Source organism: Giraffa tippelskirchi, chromosome 14 (assembly GCF_054371585.1).
Source record: "Giraffa tippelskirchi isolate mGirTip1 chromosome 14, T2T-mGirTip1v1.2.pri, whole genome shotgun sequence".
Classification (NCBI taxonomy): Eukaryota; Metazoa; Chordata; class Mammalia; order Artiodactyla; family Giraffidae; genus Giraffa; species Giraffa tippelskirchi.
In genome coordinates, this window is record NC_137288.1 from 67920807 (window position 1) to 67941216 (window position 20410).

A 20410-nucleotide genomic window follows, 5' to 3' on the forward strand; every position below is an offset into this window, starting at 1 on the left:
CCATGAGAACAGCAATCAATGAGTAATGAGTATAGAAGAGTAGAAACACGATGAGTATTTTTAGAAGTTTAAAGTATGCAACATAAATATGCATAAAATACATGGGATGAGATTCATCAAGTGCCATAGGAATATGAGTGATTCTTTCCCTTCATTTTATTTCTCCTTCTAATTTCTTAAAGTTTTATAATAGGAAATACCTTTTAAAAATGATGACTCAAGGGACTCCCCTGACATTCCAGTGGTTAGGCATTTTCATTGCCAAGGGCCGGGGTTCAATCCCTGGTCAGGGAACTAAGATTCCATAAGCCACTCCGCATGACAAAAAAATAACAATAATAAATAAAATTTTAAAAATGACTCAAGTACTATGTCCAGTCCCTTGGAGGGAGGGCATGGCAACCCACTCCACTATTCTTGCCTGGAGAATCCCCATGGATAGAGGAGCCTAGCAGGCTGCAGTCCACGGGGTCACAAAGTCAGACACGACTGAGCAACTAAGCACACACTATGCCCAATTGTTCATAGATGTTAACTTAGCCCAGTTCACATACAAAGCCCTTCTAGTCTACAGCGTGGTTTTGCAACATTGTCTCAGCTGACCTTCAGAGCAGTCTTTCTGGGTGGACAGGGCAGTTTTTTCAAATTCTGGAGATTTCCAAACATATAAAGAAATTAAAGAGAATGATACAAACAGCCCAGAGCCTCCCTTTGCCCCTCAGCGGGCAGCACCCAGGCCTCACTGGAGAAGGGCTGCCCAGGCTGTGGTCTACTGGCCTGGTGCTCCAAGCCCTCCTGTCCCCTGAGGGTGCCGCAGCTCCAGCTGCCGCCTCCTTGGCTTTCAAAGTAACCTGTCTCATTACTGTTTTGACTTTTCCCCCCATGGGCGCTTGGGTTTTCCAGAATTCTGCTCTGCTCTGGACAGGAAGGGAATGTGTGGGAGGGGAACATTTCAGGATACACGGTCAGCAAAGTCTCCCAAAAGAACTGGAGTCGGCAGTGTGATGGAGTTGGCCTATGCTCACCAAAGCCAATTATTAGCATCTCTTCCCAACTCTGCCATCAGTGACATCACAAAGGTAGCTCAGGAATCCGCCAAGGTGAACATATTTACACCATGGAAACCAGCAAACCCTGAACATCGCAGGGCCTATTCCCTCCCAGAAAGCCAGTTATTAAGTTTCCAGCACAGGGCTGAGTGATCTTAGAACTAGAAATCCATATAGCGGAAATGAAGTTTGACTATTCGGACTCTTGCTGTAAACACGAGTATGCCTGCAGAGACTAATGCAGGATGTGAACGTTGTTTTGAAATGATGTCACAATCCAGAAAACTGCTTCCATATTTACAGACCTACCAATTTGCCTCCTCTCCACCCTCCTTGTGGCCACTTAATTCGAAGAGGATCCAAGCAAGAGGAAACAGTCAGAAAAAGGCCATCTAAGGCATTTTTAAAATCTCCAAACTTGATGGACACAAGTGATGTTTGAAACAAGAGCCACTTAGGTGTTCCATCCAGGACAACTCCACTGCCTTGACCCAAGGTCCCTCTCCTCCAAGTGTCCTCACGGGGGCTGGCGAAGGGGCTCGCTAGTCCCTGCTTTGGCTCCCAGTCCTGGGGCCACTTCCACGGCTCTTCCTGAACCAGCCCGGCTCTTTTCTGCACTTGTGGATGACTCAGCGGGGAGTGAAACTTGATCAGGAAATAATTTGGTCCAGATGGTGCTGATGCAGACAGAGATAACGGGCAGAAGCATTCAGCGGGGCACATTGCTAGTCTGGGGAAATCCATTTACATTTCTTTAAGGAGTGTCTGTACAGGGATGCCCCTACCTTAGAAGCTACCTTCGTTTACCTAGCTGCCCGCACACATCTGTGCACACGCCGGAAGGGACCGTCTGCTCTCTGGATGAAGGTAGGACCAGACTGACCTTCTCTGCCCAGCAGCATTGTGACTGCTCAGCTGAGTACTTGGCCTTCGGGGGATGTGGAGCGGATCAGGGATAAAGCCCTGAAGGCATCCTCAGCTCCCAGGGATCAAGGGATTGCGGCAAGGATAACGGGGGGCTGAAAGCATCGCGGATGCGTGCGTGGCAGGGTGAAGGGGCTGCCCAGAGCAGCGGTCTCCATTTCAGTCAAGTTCGGAGGCATAAAAGAGGCTGGAATCCACCGTTTGACCCAGGGTTTTTTTTTTTCCTCGTGTCACAGACTCGACATAAAAAAAGACACAAAGGAAGGACACTCCTTGTCTGCAGAGCCTAACCCTCAGAAGAGATGACTTTGTTTCAGGAAAAATAGACGTGAAACCAGAGACGCCAGGGTGTGATGAAAGGGCTGCGATAGGACCGGGGGACTCCGGGCGGCCATCGGGCAGCCTGGACCGAGCCCTTGTCTCATCCTCTCCAGGGTCACGGTCCTCACGAGGTCTGGCCCATCAGGGGAGTGGACCACAGAAAGGCACTCGGAGCCACGGGTGACCTTGGGAAGTGCTGCCCATGTTCCCTGAACAGAGACCCGCTCACTCACTGCAGCCTGTGGTCCTCGGGGCGAGTGACCTGGAAAGTTGTAGGAAGCCCCACTTTCCATGCCTCTGATGCTGGAAATCAGGCCTCCATCCGGCCCCTCCAGCCACAGCTGATTGGGACAAAGAAACCTTCACTCTTCACGGCCTCTCTTACTACCAACAGGTCCATGAGAATTTGTTGGACATAACTGGAATTTTACTAAAAACATTAAAATCTCTAGTCACCATGGGGTAGCTTCCACTGTAAAGAGACTGATCTATATAATGAATCTGGGAACAGTGCAACCTTGAAACCCACACAGACCATCTCCATCATCCTGAAAAGTTCCCTTTCAGGCTATAATGTTTTGGTAAATGGTCACCAACCAGGTATCTGAAAAAAACTATATGTGTGGATATTTATTATATTAATAACTTTCACCAGTATAAAAGACATAGGATGCACAATTTACAGCTGATAACAGAAGACATGATACTCTTTCCTGTAAATTCCATATAGTCAATCAATCCTCAATGCTTTCGTTGATTTTTATCAAACTCTTGCCCACGTGCTTCCCTGGTGGGTCAGTGGTAAAAAAATCCACCTTCCAAAGCAGGAGACACGGGTTCCATCTCTGGGTTGGGAAGGTCCCCTGGCAGAAGGGGATGGCAACCCACTCCAGTATTCTTGCCTGGGAAATCCCATGGACAGAGGAGCTTCGTGGGCTGCAGTCCATGGGGTGGCAAAGAGTCAGACGTAACTTAGCAACTAAACAACAACAACAGTGTTTATCTGTAGTCAGCCTATACAGTTCTGACATGAATGCTGATGACTTTATTTACATTAATGAGTAATATAAATGTGAAACAACTTCACTTGGAGACATCAGATACTACTTTTCACATAATAGGATATTTCCTCAAAGTTTTGTGCTATTCACAATGACTACAATGGCTACTGGAGAAGGAAATGGCAACCCACTCCAGTATTCTTGCCTGGAAAATCCCGTGGACAGAGGAGTCTGGCAGACTACATACAGTCCACGGGGTCGCAAGAGTTGGACACGACTTAGTGACTAAACCACCACCACCACAATGGCTACAGACATGACACCTTTTAAAACACACGAACATTTTTTCCATCACTCTAAGTCTAGGTAATCAACAAAACAAGCAAGCCCCAAGTTGTTGTATGTGCTGATTTCCAGTGTAAACAGCCCTCCTGTAGTCAATGTCACGCTACCCACAGGATGTCACTGAACAAAGCTGGAAAGAGCGGTACAGTAACTCATCATTATACAGTAGCTTCACCACGTAGGTGTCATAAACACAAATAACCTCTACAAAAATGATAAAATGGGGAGTGATTATTGTTATCCTTTAGAATATAACTTTACGGAAAGATATAACATGTTTTTGAATACTTTTATATTGTTTTCGGCTGTGCCGGCTCTCCTCTAGGTGTGGAGAGTGGGCTTCTCACTCCGGAGGCTGCTCTTGCCGGGGAGCACAGGCTCCGGGGTGTGGGCTTCAGTGGTCGGGGTTCCCGGGCTCCAGGGCTCAGGCTCAGTAGTTGTGTTGCATGGGCCTAGTTGCCCCTCAGCCTGTGGGGTCTTCCTGGATCAGGGATCCAATCTTCTCTCTTGCATTGGCAGCTGGATTCTTCACCACTGAGCCACCAGGGAAGCCCAAGATAAAACATTTTTAATGATTGCTGTGTAACAACCTGAAATTTTAACACCTGGCCAGCAAACCCCCGCTTGTATGCCTGTGCAGTTAATCCCATCCCGTAAGTTATATATATATACATGCTGTGCGGTGCTAAATCAGTTCAGTCGTGTCTGACTGTTTTGTGACCCCAGGGACTGTAACCCACCAGGCTCCTCTGTCCATGGGATTCTCCAGGCAAGAATACTGGAGTGGGTTGTCATGCCCTCCTCCAGGGGATCTTCCCGACCCAGGGATCGAACTCATATCTTGTCTCCTGCATTGGCAGGTAGGTTCTTTACCATTAGCGCCACCTGGGAAGCCTATATATTTTTTTAACAAGGAAAAAGGTGAAAATATAGAATACCGCCTGTATTCTCAGGGTAAAATGATTATTTCTTAAAATACCAGGAAGATAAAACTTCGGCCCGTCGGGGAGAGTGGAAGGGGGAACGCCGGCCTCGGTGTTTTCCTTTCGGGAGCAGGCTACTGAGGGGGCGCCTGGAACATCAGACAGCTGTCAAACCACCTGAAACGGGAGCTGGCAACTCCTGCTGGAGAGCTTGTCACCAAGATTCAAGCCAGGCTTTTCTCCAAAAATGTTTTTCATTCCAACATCCCTCCTAATGGCCTACTGTACACTAATTTAGCCAGGAATTATGCTAAAAATGGAAGCTAATGATTTCAGCAAAAAGTAACTAAGCTGGTACCAACAGAGTATATTGTAAGAAACATGATCACGGGTGCCTTTGTTGTCCACTTCCTCTTCCCTGTAGGAAGGCTTAATAAGACTCCCACAGCAAATGCACACCCGCTTCCTCCTCTCCTGAGAGCCTAGACTGTGAATGTGGTCTCTGGGGGCATCAACTCCCCAGAGCCCTTCTAAGGCTCATCTCACGCTGGGAGCCGTGGTTCCACTAAAGAGCGCCCACTGCTGTTGCTTGTCCTGACTGCCTTTCAGCGAATCCTGACAGCATCAGCTTCCTTCTCTCTGAGTGCCCACCGGTGCCCAGCACTCAGCTCTGTGCCTTATGGCTTGGCACACCTTATCCTTTCCTAAATACAGACATTGTAAAAAGCATGCTTTCAAGGCAAAGATCCCATATTATTCATAACACACAACTGTCCAACAGGGACAAATCTAGCAAAAAAAAAAATCAAGTTTTCAGGTGGTGCTGTTTGAATTAACCAGGAATGTTGGAAACTAAGCACATACACCTTCAATATCATTGTTGCTGTTCAGTCGTTGTGTCCGACTCTGCGGCCCCATGGACTGCGGCACGTCAGGCTTCCCGGTCCTTCACTGTCTGTCAGTTTGCTCAAACTCATGTCCATTGTGACATAATTAAATATTTCAGCTGGCAGTGATTGAAGCAGAATTCAGGTTTCTTGAGCCATCCGATGTTCAGATTTAATTCATTTGATGTATGTATCCTGAAACCATATCATGCTAACTTCTACTAATATAAAAAAGAAATTTGAGTGTCGCAGAAAGCCACCTAAACTGGGAGAAGTTACTAATGGGGCTTCTTACAATGGAATCTCAATCGTTAGGTGATTAGAACAAAATTCCTAGGAATGATATTTACAAAGTCCAGGGCACAACCTTGATGAAAGGATTTTAACTGTATAGTTTTTAGAAATAAAAAGAAATGATTAGGTTTTGTCTTCCTCTGAGGATATTAAGACAGAAACTGCAGGATCCTAATTTAGGGCACTTGTTTTAGGATCAACTCAGAATTTTCTTTTTCCAGCTCATAACATCTCAGTGAGTTTCCCATTTCCACCCAATGTCAGGAAGCATGTTCTTGGGCCATCTTCAGGATCCTGACAGAAGGGGTTTCGCGGGCCAATTTAAGAGCTTAGAGGTGCAATACCAAGGATGCAGTCAAGGGCTCTAGGCTTACACACCGGCGCATGCCTACAGGCACACAGGTGTTAGTTCCTTCTTACGGTTGCCAGCTTTGAACCCTGCCCTCTGGCTAACAGAGAAGTTGGCTCCTTACCCCTCCCCCCTCCCCCCTCCCCTCCCACAGGCCCCAGCCCCGGAGTGGAGGAGAGAACTCAGCAGATTCCTAGGATCACAGACCCACAAGGCACTACATTCTGGGACGGGGGCGCATCCTACCGCTGTGCCTGCTGTGGACCCACCCTCACGGTGCAGTATGTATTTTGGATAAACACAGTGGCATGAGATTGAGCAAACAACCTCTCTTCTTGCACACTTTAGGGTTCCTTGAATTAAATACCCAATTTATGAGAACAGATTAGCCAAGGGAAAAAAAAATGCAGTGACTTTACTAGGAGACTCATCCCACCAACCCAGTGTATCTTCCCCTAAAAGAAATAAAGAAAACGAAATATCTATTATTATGTATATGTCCTAACGTAAATGTAGTATTGTTAATGTACCTTCTGACAGGCCAGTTGGGACAATTTGAACAGAAAATCCACTGACTCTTCATATAGCTACATAATCATCATTGTCTAAATAATTTCAGCCATAAAGAAAAATGTGACAGAACTCTGGAGAAATGTCACCTTCTGCTTAGGGGATTACTTGAGCAGGGATGTGTACTCTGAGGTACTATCAGGGAAAGTCTTGGCTTACCAGTCAACATCAACTAGCCACAGATGTACACTTAAAGGGCTTTTTAATAATGAGTTCCATTTCTCCTGACAAAAATTTTCTTTGGGTGCAAAAATTTATTTTAATTTTAAAAAGGTCAGTTGCTACAGAATGCATATTCTATAGAAGAGTTCCTTCCTCTTGTGCTAAATAGCGTTCTGAGCCTTATAATAACCCTGGCAAGCTAAACTGCCTCATCATCACAGCTTCTGCAAGTTTGCCATATAAGGTGATTCATCACTTAAAGCCAGGTCTGGACACAAGTGCAGCTTAAAGAAACTGCCAGCCGTACACTGCTAATTATCAGGGCAAACATTTGTATTTATTTCAAAGCTGACAAATAGGATAACAATTCCCAAAGACCATTAGTTTTAAAAAGAGCAACTGTTGATTTCATCCTACCAAATGCTCTGCCTTCAGATATGGGCCCCTACCCATCTTGAGTTAACAACAGTTGAAGGTAACACTTCTTAGATCAACAAATACCATGGGCATTGATCCTCATAATTAAATCTCCCTTTGCCCTCTTTGCTTCCCTGGTGGCCCAGATAGCAAAGAACCTGCCTGCAATGCAGGAGACCCAGGTTCGATCCCTAGGTCGGGAAGATCCCCCGGAGAAGGAAATGGCAACCCACCCCAGTATTCTTTCCTGGAGAATTGCATGGGCAGAGGAGCCTGGCAGGCTATATAGCCCATAGGGTCGCAGAGTCCGACACAACTGAGCCACTAACACTTTCACTTTGCCTCTCACTACAAAGGCCAGTCTGGCCCAACTTAGAGTCAAGGATGCTTTTCCTGACAGCTGAGGCACTGTTGATTTGGAAGTTTCCTTAGCAATAAGGGTCTTCAGACACCGTAGCAAGAGCTGTTGGTTGGAGTTTCCCCACAGAATCTCTAAGATAACATATATTCAGCTCTACAGCAGTGGAGGTGAGCAGGCGAATTTCCTGGAGGAGGGAGAAGGGCTGCAGGCAGGACCAGGCTTCCAGCGCCAGCCCGTAGAGTTCACGTCACTGCAGCATAGTCCTTCCAAGTCCGCCTTGAACCCAGTTCCCCCGAAGTGGGCAGACACAGATGAGGAAAACTCGAAACAACTGTCTATGCTTTGTACCCTCTTCTGGAAACACAATCTACTAATAGGAAAGCCAATTTGGGAAGAAGAAAAAAAAAAGTAGATGCTACTCAAATTTCAAAGCTGTTATCAGCAGGGGGAAAACTATTAACTAAAGTGAATGGTATGTTTCCCGTACTGCGAAGTAAATTCTTGTTACTGAAAAATTTTGACTAGTAACAAGTTTGGATTGCTTTTAAAACAATATATTTATCTATTTGGTGTGCTGGGGTCTTAGTTGCGGTGCGTGGGGTCTGGTTACCTGATCAGGGATCAAACCTGGGCCCCCTGCGTTGGGAGCACGGAGTCTTAGCCACTGGACTCCAACGAACTCCCTCAATTACTTTTGATTTAACAGAGACAATGAGTCACACAGGTTAAAATCTTAATAATATCATATTTATTAATAGAGTAAACCCTGAATATAGAAGATCTATGGCTCCACTAATACTTTCACTGGCTTTAAAAAAAAAAAATCAAATAAATGCTTTTTTCAAGAACAAAGTTGTAACGCTTTATGGAAAGAGAAAGTAATTATTACAATTCACTGTGGATCCATCAGAGATTTTTTAAATCTGTTTAAATCCAGGTATAGAAGATCCAATTCTGATCCTACCTTATTTCCACCTTTTAGAACAACTTTTCACTCACAAATTCAAGGTTACAGTGGCATCTTAAATATTCACAGAAAATGACTCAATGTGAAATATAATAATATGATTGATAGTTTTCACATTAGAGTGGTTCTTTTCCTTTTCTCTTTTCCAAATTGCCTATAGCATGGTTACATAATTTTTATAATAAAAATTGTAAATTAAAAAAGAATTTGAGGTTACAAAACATAGATGACTTTACAAAAATGTTCAAACAAATAAGGCAGGAAAGGGGACATTCAACCAAGATGAAGATGCTGGGTGGAGAGGTCCTGGGAGGAGCTTTGAGGGGAAGCCCTTCCCTTGGTTTCCAGCTGCATTGCCCCTGGAGGCAGCAATCAGCAGGAGCCCCCTCTCCTGTGCTGCCAGGATTCCCACCAAGGTGGGAAGGACAAATGCGCAACTGCTATATGCTTATCAGCCCTGTGTACCTGGGGAATCTCAAAGCACTTTTGGAACCTACACTTGATTCGGTTTGATGGTAAGGAAAGTGAGGTTCACACACAAAGACCAAAATGACCGATTAACAGTGACCTCCCAGGAGCAGCCACTGTAGAAACCACACCATCGGACCGGCATTCTGTAACCCACGGGCTGAGGGAAAGATGAGGCGCCTTTCTTTTCTCAAATTATATCTCCTTTACTCGACTATGTTCATTTCAGAAAACAAGTGTGAGACTTTAAACAGACCTCACGCACCCCGACTGGACAAGGAAATGTCAGCCCACCCCAGCGTTCTTGCCTGGAGAATCCCAGGGACGGAGGAGCCTGGGGGGCTACAGTCCATGGGTTGCAAAGAGTCGGACACGACTGAGCGACTAAACCTCCACGCACACTGACAGCCCACAAAGCGAACTCTTCGTACCCTTGCAGGGCTGGTTTTTTTTTTAGAGGGGGTGGCTACAAAACCAAAATCGGTACTGAGAACGTGTGTGCATCTCAGAACATAAATTTTTAAAACTCATTTCAAAAAATAGCCTAGTGAACATTCCAAACTAGTAACTTAACCCAGAGGAGGGGGGACCATAAATGCTTCCTGTCTTGGTCTATAAAAATAGAAAGCCCTCAAGAAGGACTTCAGAGTCCGTTCCTTGAGAAAGCACACAGTTTGTGGCCAGAGGCTATGCTCGCACGAATGTAACTTCCTCCCTAAAGGCCAGATGCAGCCTCCACCGCCTCGGAGGTGTCGGGCGCCCATCCGCACCTCCCAGCGGCGTGCCGCCGGGGTCACAGCTGCTGGCTGGTGAAGAAGGATTTGGTCTCCCTGCAGGTGGGGTTCACGCAGAGCGGACAGCTCAGGGTTAGCTGCGTGGAGCAGCGCTCCTTGGACTGGAGGTGTGAGTGGACCAGGTCGGCCAGGGCCTGCAGGACAGACGAGAAGGAGGACAGATCGTCAGAAGCGTAGACACCGCTGCTCCCCACGCCGCCTCTGCACCCCTGTCTGCCCAGAGGAGTGCTAGGGCGTGGGGCTCCTCTTCACCTGAATTATTGATGTGCATCCTTTGAACCCAATTCTATAACGTCTTCCTTTCCTAAGAATTCTCAGCTTAGAGAAAAGGCGAAAATTCAGGTTTTAGAAAACGAGATCCCCACACCCCACCTGCCGAACCTTGTCTCTGAAAGGCAGATTTTAAATTAGACGCTGTGATGGGTGGGTAGAAACAAGAAAACAGGGACTCTCTGAAGGAGGAGAGAGCCGGAGTATAAGGAATTCGATTTTATTTTTCTAATTAATTGGAACTCAAAATGTTCTAATATGTGAGAAAACCAATATTCTGTAGGAGTTTCTCAGAGGACCGCTCTCCGACATGTTCTACTAAAACGGTTGTAACATTAGAGATACCTTGGAGAACAGTGGGTTTCCATTAAGAGACTCTGCTCTTCTGATGTTCTCAAGTCCACACTGAATCAAATGAGAAAAGGGAGGAAAAACACATACACATTTTATTTTCCTTTTTTTTTTTAAAGAAACTGCTACAAAAAAATAAATACACATACAGATACATACACAACTCAAAGTCTTGGTACCAAAGTATTCGCAGACTACCCAGAAATGAAAAACAGTCCTGAGACCAGGCATAGACATTGATTTTCACCTCTTTATTATCAAATTGCTCATCAATTTCTATTCCCACCCCCTAGCCCATGACCTTCCAACAGGTGCTTTGTTTCCAAACCATTTTTGAGGCTCTATCGGATAGAATACTCAAATGATTTAGATCTGCTTACCATTCTTTTTTAGTCCAGCTTTCTAATGCCTACTTATAGACTCTACCTAAGCAGAATGTTGCTTTAATGACTTAAATTTTTATGCATGCTTTTATTCCAAGTGCCAAAAGAGATAAATTAATTTAATGTGTATTGAAACTAGATTGGATCTAATATGCAGAGTTGGGATTTTAAATATATTCTCTCCTAGAAAAATCTAAATTAAAAACCTAAGGATTATTTCACAACCATCCTTACTCCCCTCTCCAAAAATATCCTTATTTCCAGCTAATTATCCCACAAATAATTAAGAAATATCTAACTATTATTTACTCAGGTAGCTAGGATTTCTCTTTCCCTTTCTGAAATGCTGATGGCTTTTTGGTTGCTCTATCTTTTAAGTTAGAAGACTGGAAACGGGAAAATGGTGAGATTCAGCAAACACATAGTTCTCAACAGATCGATCCTATTCTAAAACCTCATGGAGAGGTAAGCTGGTTATCCTGCTGTAGGTCACTGCTCTCAAACACTGTTTTTGTTTTGGCCACACCACACAGCATGCAGGTTCTTAGTTCCCTGACCAGGGACCGAACCCTCACCCCATGCAGTGGAGGCATGGAATTTTAATCACTGGACCACAAGGGAAGTCCCTAGAAAGCATCATTAAATGAAGTCCATAGACAACCCTACAATCTCATTTTAGCCAATTACAACTTTCCCGTAAATTCCTTATCAGAACTGCTGACAAGCACCTCAGGCGCCCTCTACCTTTCCGACCATCAGGCACACACAAAAACAGGGCGTGTGGAGGGGGAGTTGCTGCTGAAGCTCCCCCCAAGCCACTCTCCACCCTGCCCTGCACCTGCCACCTGGTCCCAGAGAGGGAGACGTATTCTTCAAAGCCAGGCCCCCACCCAGCACACGTGGGATGACCAGGGCCAGGAGCTGGGATGTAGGATGAGCGGGGAGGTCTCTCTGGGTCCCCAGGGTTCCACAGTTCCCACAGAAACAATGCTAGGAAGGGGACTCAGAAGCCCTGAGATGGGTCAACAGTGGTTTTACTCCATGTAGATGACAGTCACATCCATCTTCCATTACAAGACACTCAGGATGGTTGGTATTTGTTATTTCAATAATCAGATTGATCACAGCATAGTAGCAAACAGCTAATTAAGTGAGTGCATAGAAGAGGTCAGGGAAATCACAGCACATAACTGCTCCAGAGTTCATCCCATGGTCTTTCTTAAATGAGGAGGATCCTGGTGCCTCGAAACCCAACCAGAAGCAGCGTCACAGCCTGAACAAAGGGCACTATTAGGTGAAGAAAGGAATTATATACAGAACAATAAAATTCTTTTCTTCCAAGCTGGTGAGATATACACTTATTTTTTTTCTCAAGGAAATGTGGTTTTTATTACTTTCAATGGGTACAGTAACTCAAACTAAACCCAATGATGTTGCCTGCAGTGATGCCTGGGTCACCTGTTTTGCAAAGGCACGAAAGTGCTTTCCCACTGCAAACGTGGAAATGAAGTTGATGTGCTTGGATCAGTACTCGGATGAAGTATTATCCAGGACGATGAGGCCACAGTACATGCAAACACACATACCAAGCAATATTTTCAAATGATACAATTAGATCACTAGAGAGTTACCTTTTAAAACAAATCACATTTCAAAAAACAATGAAATAAAAATCGGATTAATAACCACACTTACCTCATTGGCTAGAACTTGAGAGTACTCGATGTCCAGCTCATACAGCGTTTCGATGTGATCGCTGGTAAATGCTATCGGAACCAAAAGGATGTTCTTTCTCCCCCTCTTACAAAGCCCTTTGATGGCCTCGTCTGTCTGAGGACCCAGCCAGGGCATCGGGCCAACCTATGAGAAAGCAGGAGGAGTGCACACAGGGACCGCGTCTCACCACAGCCCACTGCTCCGGACACACTCGCAGGCACGTACATGCACGCGCGTGAGCACACACACACACAGCCTCCCTGTAAGAGTGAGGGCCATGCTTTACACCTCACTAATGGGTTTTGGTATTTCTTTATTAGGCTTGAATCCTTCTAGAAGCTGGCAAAATAGAAAGAATTTCTGTGATTTCAACTGAAAATAATCTATTGTTTCAATGGAATCAATGGAATTCTGCTCATCACTTGTTTTCCTTTCCATCATATTTGCTTGAGAGTTCCTCCTGCTCATATGAGCAGTCAGGTTATTACAGAACATTCTGCCTGCGTGAAAAGGCCAAATCTGATCGTTTTATAACTAAGTACTAAAATAGACATCCTCCAAAGAGCTGACCGCCTGCAAACGTGTGGAAGTCACCTACCTTGGACTGCCAAACCAGTCGGTAGGGATTGGAGTAACCCAGCTTGTCCATGACTCTCTGGACGGTGGCGCCCACCTCCTGAGGATAGGGGTCCCCTCTGTTGACCACCTGTAGCGGAGACACAGGAGTTCCGTCGCCAACACTGTGAAGGGTTCTGAGAGCCTGGGGCTGGGTGGTGAGGTGGCCTGAGCCCTGCACTGGAGGTTGCCCCTCATCCTCCGCACTAATGCCCACACCAGCTGAGCTCAAGGCCCAACTCACTTGGATGGATTTCATCGGCCAAAGGAGCACAGAGTACCAAATCAGCTCTCAGGTTCCGATGAAGGCATCAGACTCTACATCCACGTCATTCATAGGAGATTGACAACATACGCTGCTGGAGGATGGGTTTTTCCAATCCCCCAGCTGAATTAGGGACAATGACACAGAAGAGCTGGCAAGGAAGGGGCAATATGGGGTGGGCCTTCACTTTTGGTAGTTACCTGAGGGCTGATTTTATTTTAATTTTTGACTGTGCTGTGTAGCTTGCAGGGTCTCAGTTCCCTGAACAGGGACTGAATCTGGGCCATGGCAGTGAAAGCACAGAATCTTAACCACTGGACTGCCAGGGAACTCCCCGACTTTAGAAATGGAACTGAAAGAATGCTGTATGGACAGTGTACAGAATTACTGAGTTCATGGGGACCAGGTGAACAAAAGGGGTGAACACTAGCGGAGTAAGAAAAAGCAGCAGCACGTGGTTTAGATTCCAGGCTCCTTGAGAACATGGCCTGTGCCTTCGCTTGCCTTCCAGCTCCTTCTCCCCACTCGTCCCGCAGCAGCGGCCCATGGCCACGCTTTGAGCACAGTCAATGTCTGCAAGCGCTCCTCACCTTTTGAAAGTTAACAGCTTTGAAAGTGTGCAACAGAAATTTTCTTTTTATTGCTTTAATATTTAGCTGTATTGTTGCTCTTTAGTTTCTAAGGCATGTCTAGTTCTTTTGTGACTCCATGGACCATAGCCCACCAGGCTCCTCTATCCATGGGATTTCCCAGGCAAGAATACTTGAGTGGATTGCCATTTCCTTCTCCAGGGGATCTTGCTGACCCAGGGATCAAACCCAAGTCTCCTGCATTGGCAGGTGGATTCTTTACCATTCAACTACCTGGGAAGCCCATTTAGTTGTGTACCAACTTTCTAATCCCCCCATCCTGCTTTATCTCTTCCCACAACACTTATTACCTTCTAATATTTCATACTATTTTCTTATGTATTATGTTTATTATCTGTCCCCTCACCCCCATCCTCTGGAGGCAAAGGTTTTTTTGTCTGTTTTGTTCATTCCCCTGTTTTGCGATAGGGGATAGAACAGTGCCTGGAATAGAGTAGGTGTTCAATAAACACTGTTGAGATGAAACGATGAGCTATTTTATGACATGACTAAAAGTGAGTTTGCCATTTGAAACATAAAGGCAGAAGGAATGAGAGAAATACAAAGTCACCATTAAACCAACACAGAAATATCCACTGGAGGCTAAAATGTAGTGAGCAAAAGTCTGGAAAACAAGATATTTGCACAATCTCCAAGTAGCTCACTTAGGATATTTTTAATCACAAAGAGACAATAGTAACTTTATAATGGACAAATCCAGAAGACACCACCTTATGCAAATGACCACGGATAACGTCATGAGTAGTAAGATGAATTGCCAGCATGGACTCCCACATTATGCATTCAGAAGCACAGGCCACCGGCGGGGGGGTAGGAGGGGTTATTCTTTTTGATAATAAACAACCCCAGTCTACGCATGAGAAAATACCCAACATATCCAAAGGGAGGAGCATGCTGCAAAATAACTGTGTGTGTGTGCATGCGCGTGCACGCTAGTCGCTCAGTCGTGTCCAACTCTTTGTGACACCATGGACGGTAGCCCACCAGGCTCCTCTGTCCATGGGACTCTCCAGGTAAGAATACTGGAGTGAGTTGCCGTTTCCTTCTCCAGGAGATCTTCCCAATCCAGGGATTGAACTCGGGTCTCCTGCATTACAGGCAGATTCTTTACTGTCTGAGCCACCAGGGTTGCTACAAAATCATGCTTCAAAAACATCAAGTTCAGGAAAGACAAAGACAGGAGGAGGAACTGTCCCAGATTGGAGGAGCCTAAGGAGCCGTGACAAGTAAATGCCCTGTGAGATCCTGGGAGAGCAATGTGACACCTGAAGGAGAGCGGGTGAAACGTGTGTGAAGCGCTCACGTGACAGCATCGCGCCTCCGCTCAGGCCTCAGTGTCCATCGCTGGACTTCCAGTTGTGTGAGATGTCAACATTAGGAGAAGCTAAGGGAACTCTGTACTATTTCTGTAACTTTTCTGTAAGTCTAAAATGACTTCAGCATACATAATATATATACATTTAAAAGTTATTAAGGGGGAAAGGGGCTTCCCAGCTGGTGCTAGTGGTAAAGAACCCACCTGTCAACGCAGGAGACGTAAGAGACAGGGTTTCGATCCCTGGGTTGGGAAGATCCCCTGGAGGAGGAAATGGCAACCCACTCCAGGATTCTTGCCTGGAGAATCCCATGGACGGAGGAGCCTGGCAGGCTACAGTCCATGGGGTCGCAGGGCTGAACACAACTGAAGCGACTTAGCATGCAAGGGGGAGAAGTCATTAGGAGCAAATGCAGGAGAGCAGAGCCTGCAGTAACAGTTCTCCTGCTGGACAATCCCTCCACCTTCCCGAGCCCGTCCTGACCCTCCTGACTTCATGGTGCGCCTCAGTTCTGCCCAAGACCCTAGGCAGAAAAAAAGACAAACGAAAAAAACACACAAAAAACCTGGAAGCCATGTGCTCAGTCCTGAGGGGGGAGAAAGGGAAGTGAAGAGAGAGAAAAGGGGAGAGAAGACAGCACCCGGACCCGTTCACGCGTGAACATGTGTCTCCTCCCCTCCCGGCTTCCCTCTGGCCCTTCAGACGCGGCCTCATCATACACGGGCGGGTATAAAAACCACGAGGGCCCAGTGAAGGGGCTGCGGGCAGTACCGGACAGGCAGGCAGGCAGGCTTCCCGCAGAGCAGCCTCTCTGCAGAGCGGTCTACTCCCAGATCGAGCCCCCCGGGCGAGACGGAGACACAGGCTGCAAAGGGCTCGCCACCCGTTCAGAAGAGGGGCCCCAGAGTGGACCCTGGGTTAACTCATTAACCCCGCAGCTAAAACCTTCATGATGCCTACGGCGGTGATTCTCTGCCTCTCCAGCTTTGACAGCGATGTTTTTAAGACACAAGGCTACTGCGAGCTGAGGAAATGGGCTGCTCACCCCAAGTGTTTCTGTACATCATACAGATACCAGCCCCATCACTCTTGTCTCCAAAAATGCGATAGTCATGGCACAGAGGTGGTATTTTAACAAACACCTGGTGTAATATGAAAAACTAAGGAGCAACCAGATCATAACTGGATACACTGAATATTGAGTGGCCAAAGTGTGCTCCCAAGCCTTAGCAAGTGAAAAACTAATCTCTTCCTGGAATTCAAACAGCTCTGTCAAGTCTTGAGGACAAAAAGAATGCGGTTGAGAGTGCTCAGTCTGAATATGGAAGCCCTACCATCTGAGCTCATTGAACAGGACAGGTGAAAGCAGCCTTCTTTAACTGTCCTATTTAATAAAATTCTCACATAGGAATATATCTTCAACTTATCATTTTAAAGGGACTTAGCAAGATAATATCTACTCACAATATCATAGTCTGAATTGTTATTAGGTTTCAAGAGCTTCCCTGGTAAAGAATCTACCTGCAATGTGGGAGACCTGGGTTCGATCCCTGGATTGGGAAGATCCCCTGGAGAAGGGAAAGGCTACCTACTCCAGTATTCTGGCCTGGAGAATTCCATGGACTATACATCCATGGGGTTGCAGAGAGTTGGACACGACTGAGCGACTTTCACTTTCAGGTCTCAAGAAATGAGTCTAGCTAAATTAGCGCCAAGCTCAGTTTGAGATTTTAGAGTCCCTCCTTGCACGGGGCTTAGGCTGAATGGAAACTGGACCCACATTATACATTTTGAACCCTCTACCATTGGGTCATCCAACAAAATGTTCTTACTTACAGACATTGGCAGTGAGTGAGCAGAAAAAAGAATGACCACCTCGCGTCTCTTCTCAGGAGGAAAGTGATCCAGCTCTTTCAGAATATGGTCAGCAAAGCACTGCAGAAACACCAAGATGGGGGGGATATGGAGGGTGGGGTGGGGGAGAAAGACATGGAAGGAGAAGAAAATATTCTGTAAACGAGAGTGACACCACAAATCTCAACGAAGCCCTCAAACACTGGAACTGTCTCTGTTGGAAAAAAAACAAAACTGCCAACTGTACAGTCTCTCTAGCTTTGGTTCATCATCAGAATGGCTCATAACGGTTCCAGGGGCCTGGGGAATTTGATGGGAAACTTCTAAAGCTCACTAATGGCTCACTGAAAATGAATGCTCTGGACCTGCTTCCCCGCGGGAGGCACAGGGCACACTTCCAGATGGAAAGCAAACGCAGATGGGAAGGAGGAGTTGTTTGAAGACCTCTTGCTTGCTCGGTTAGCAGGAAAACCGCTTACAGGGTTTTTCTGAATCTCCCTTAGTTTGGCTTTCAGGCATATCACATTAAAATACATTAGACAGAAATAACTGAGGGATAAGAAAATATGGTTCCGTTTTTACGACCTTGGCCTCCCTGAGTCAGTCTTCACAATGACCTTCCTAACAGTAGACAAGAAGGTTGCACAACTCTCATTCAATTCACAGAGAGGGGAGACGCGGCCGACTGGGGAGGCCTGTCGGGTCCCATCTGTGGAACCTGGGCCAAAAGGCAGCTCCCACTCCTCCACGTCTCTGTCCACCAGACCAGTCAATCCCCTTCCTTGGCCGGCACGTCCAGAATCACATCAGTAGGTGCTGAAATACCAGATCTGAGGAGGCTTCCTTTCATCTCACTCTTTAATCATGCTATCATTCAACTTATAAAGCAAATGGCTACAAAGGACATGAATGGGTCAATTGACAAAATTGGAGTATGAACGTAGGGTGGATAGATTTCAGTATCGATATGAAGTTTGCTGAAGCTGAATATTGTATCATTGCTATGGAAAAGAATATACTGTTTAGGTGTAAAGAGTGGTTTTATACGTCTGTGTGTGTGTATACGTATATATATCTTATTCTCAAAAGGTTCAGGAAAAAATTATACATAGACACACACATGCACACACACATAAAGGGTACGCAAATGATAAAGTAGGATAAATGTTAACACAGGAATCTAAATAAAGAGACGAGAGTTCTTTACATACTATTCTGGTAAGTTTTCTGCATGCTTGAAATTATTTCCAAATAAAAATGTTTTTAAAACATAATATTAAAAAATTATAAAGGACTGTTCACCAAAACCATGTAAATTTGCACTTGTTGGCATTTTGATACATCAGTGGTTAATACGACAGGATGAGCAATTACTCCATAACAAATATTGGAATATTATTCTCAGAACCCTCAAATTTTGATAAATTAACGCTCAAAGGCACAAAATGGTGCCTAGAGAGTTCGCTCCCTTTTCAAAATGTATAATTTACCTACAGAGTCAATGTGATAGGATTAGACACCGACATAAACAATATTTTCTGGTGGTCTTTGCAGTGTTAGTGGACTAAGGATGCTCAGAAAAGATTATATTTGTACAAGCCCAGATGAGGAGGCCCAGTGCGAAGTTTAGAGAGCCTGCAACATACATTTACTCTAAATATTCCAGCAGTTAGATAACAGGAGCAAAATGACTATTTTCAGTAATTACTACCTGTCATAAGTAGAAACGTAGATTAAACACAAGATTTTTAGTTCCAGCTTTTATTTTTTGTTTAGTTTGGGTTTTTTTTCTTTCCATTTCCACTAGATATCAGATCTCCTCGTGTAATCCACATAATACTCATAAACTCCAAATTTTTCTTTCCTCAAGATTTTAGTAGGATTTCTCCTTTTATCATCTTGCATGCAAGTAGAGACACAATTTGTTATGGCTTACAGCAGACTCTAAGCCGTCGTCAGCGCCAAGGAGCCGTGGGCAAGCAGAAGTGCCCTGAAATCATCTAAAACCCATCTGCGGTATTTTCCAGGCGCAGCCCCTCTGCAGAATGAAAGCGGCAGGCGGCTCTCAGAGCCTTCAATCACACCACGGAGGAGGGCGGATAAATGCCTCTAAAATTCCCTTTCATTTTATGAAGGGAGACTTCCTCAGTTAAGAGACCTTTCCATCTTTCTGCTTCCCCCCTTTTCAAAGGACTGAATTTTAATGCAAATCTAATTACTGCCTCGATCAGGGCAGGCAGATGCTGCACAGATCCCCGCTTCTCTGCTGCCACATGGCAGCGCTGACCTGAGACACCCCTCGTTTCCAAGCCTGGGCCTCCAGAGCAGAACCGGCAGGCCAGGTTGGGGCTGCAGGCAGTCTGGACTGAACTGCCTCCCCGGAAAGAGCAAAGTCGGTGGGGACACCACACCTGGACCAAAACGACACCCATCCCTGAGGGAAGGCGCCTTCTTCCCACTTCTCGCTTAAAACTGAATTTCAGCCTTTGCGTTAACCCTTGACAGCACCTACGTGCCTAAGGAAAACCCTGCTCGGGGGCGAGCCGGCCAGCGTTCCGCGAGGTCTACCACCACCTAGTGGTCATAGATGTAAGTGACGCCAGGCTTCAAACAAAAGTGCTTAAGCAGGTATTTCGCCCGAGAATGTCCGAGGAACGAAACATAAACTAGATGAGCTCCACGTCACTTAGTATTTCTTCCACCTAAACTAAGTCAAAGGTAGAAAACTTCCACAACAGAACCAAGCAGTATGTGTATGATGAAGGACAAGACCCAGTAGTACTCTCATATTCAAAGGGTGAAATAGTATATAACACCATTTCAAAGCTTTGGAATTGTAGTTTTAACTGATTCTCCTAAAACCAAGCATCTGTTACTATAAATATTACATATATAAACTGCGTAGGGAAAATATGAAACTTCTTCTAATATATGATACTTTCTCAATTGAAATGTTAAATGTATTCTGTGTCTCAGAGCATGTAGATATATTCCCTTTAAAATCTTCAGGTCTTGATATTTTAACGGATTTAGAAAATAGAGAATCTACTAGTTGGCTATTCAATCTGTGAATGGAGATTAGATAAAACACCCTGCATAATTCTTTTCCCTTGCATATTCTTTAATGTTCTTTTGGTCACTGTGAAATACAAAAGTCA

General features: G+C 45.5%; 1 protein-coding gene and 2 long non-coding RNA genes across 8 annotated transcripts in view; 1 reads left to right on the forward strand and 2 right to left on the reverse strand.

The window, feature by feature from the left end:
• Positions 1–1112: 1112 nt before the first annotated feature.
• Positions 1113–8118, forward strand: LOC145534738 (uncharacterized). Of its 2 annotated transcripts, none has more exons than XR_014074934.1 (3): positions 1113–1916; positions 2210–2894; positions 7755–8118. It is a non-coding gene; the product is annotated as an uncharacterized LOC145534738 (long non-coding RNA). The 2 variants fall into 2 exon arrangements; XR_014074935.1 differs by lacking the exon at positions 7755–8118 and adding an exon at positions 4623–5292.
• On the reverse strand, positions 1119–5372 carry LOC145534739 (uncharacterized). The gene is made up of 2 exons (XR_014074936.1): positions 4420–5372; positions 1119–3157 (listed from the first exon to the last, which is right to left on the reverse strand). It is a non-coding gene; the product is annotated as an uncharacterized LOC145534739 (long non-coding RNA).
• A 213-nt stretch (positions 8119–8331) lies between the features above and the next one.
• The window catches only part of FECH (ferrochelatase), a 35527-nt gene continuing 23448 nt past the window's right edge, over positions 8332–20410 (reverse strand). For 3 of the 5 annotated variants that reach the window (XM_081562923.1, XM_081562922.1, XM_081562925.1), the window contains exons 7-11: positions 17235–17333; positions 13151–13258; positions 12532–12696; positions 10448–10507; positions 8332–9966 (exon numbers count right to left, since the gene is read on the reverse strand). In XM_081562923.1, the coding sequence (XP_081419049.1) occupies positions 9832–9966; positions 10448–10507; positions 12532–12696; positions 13151–13258; positions 17235–17333 (567 nt within the window). In that variant the 3' untranslated portion in view covers positions 8332–9831. The remainder of the gene's footprint in view (positions 9967–10447; positions 10508–12531; positions 12697–13150; positions 13259–17234; positions 17334–20410) is intronic. The other 2 variants (XM_081562924.1, XM_081562926.1) reach the window with 2 other exon arrangements.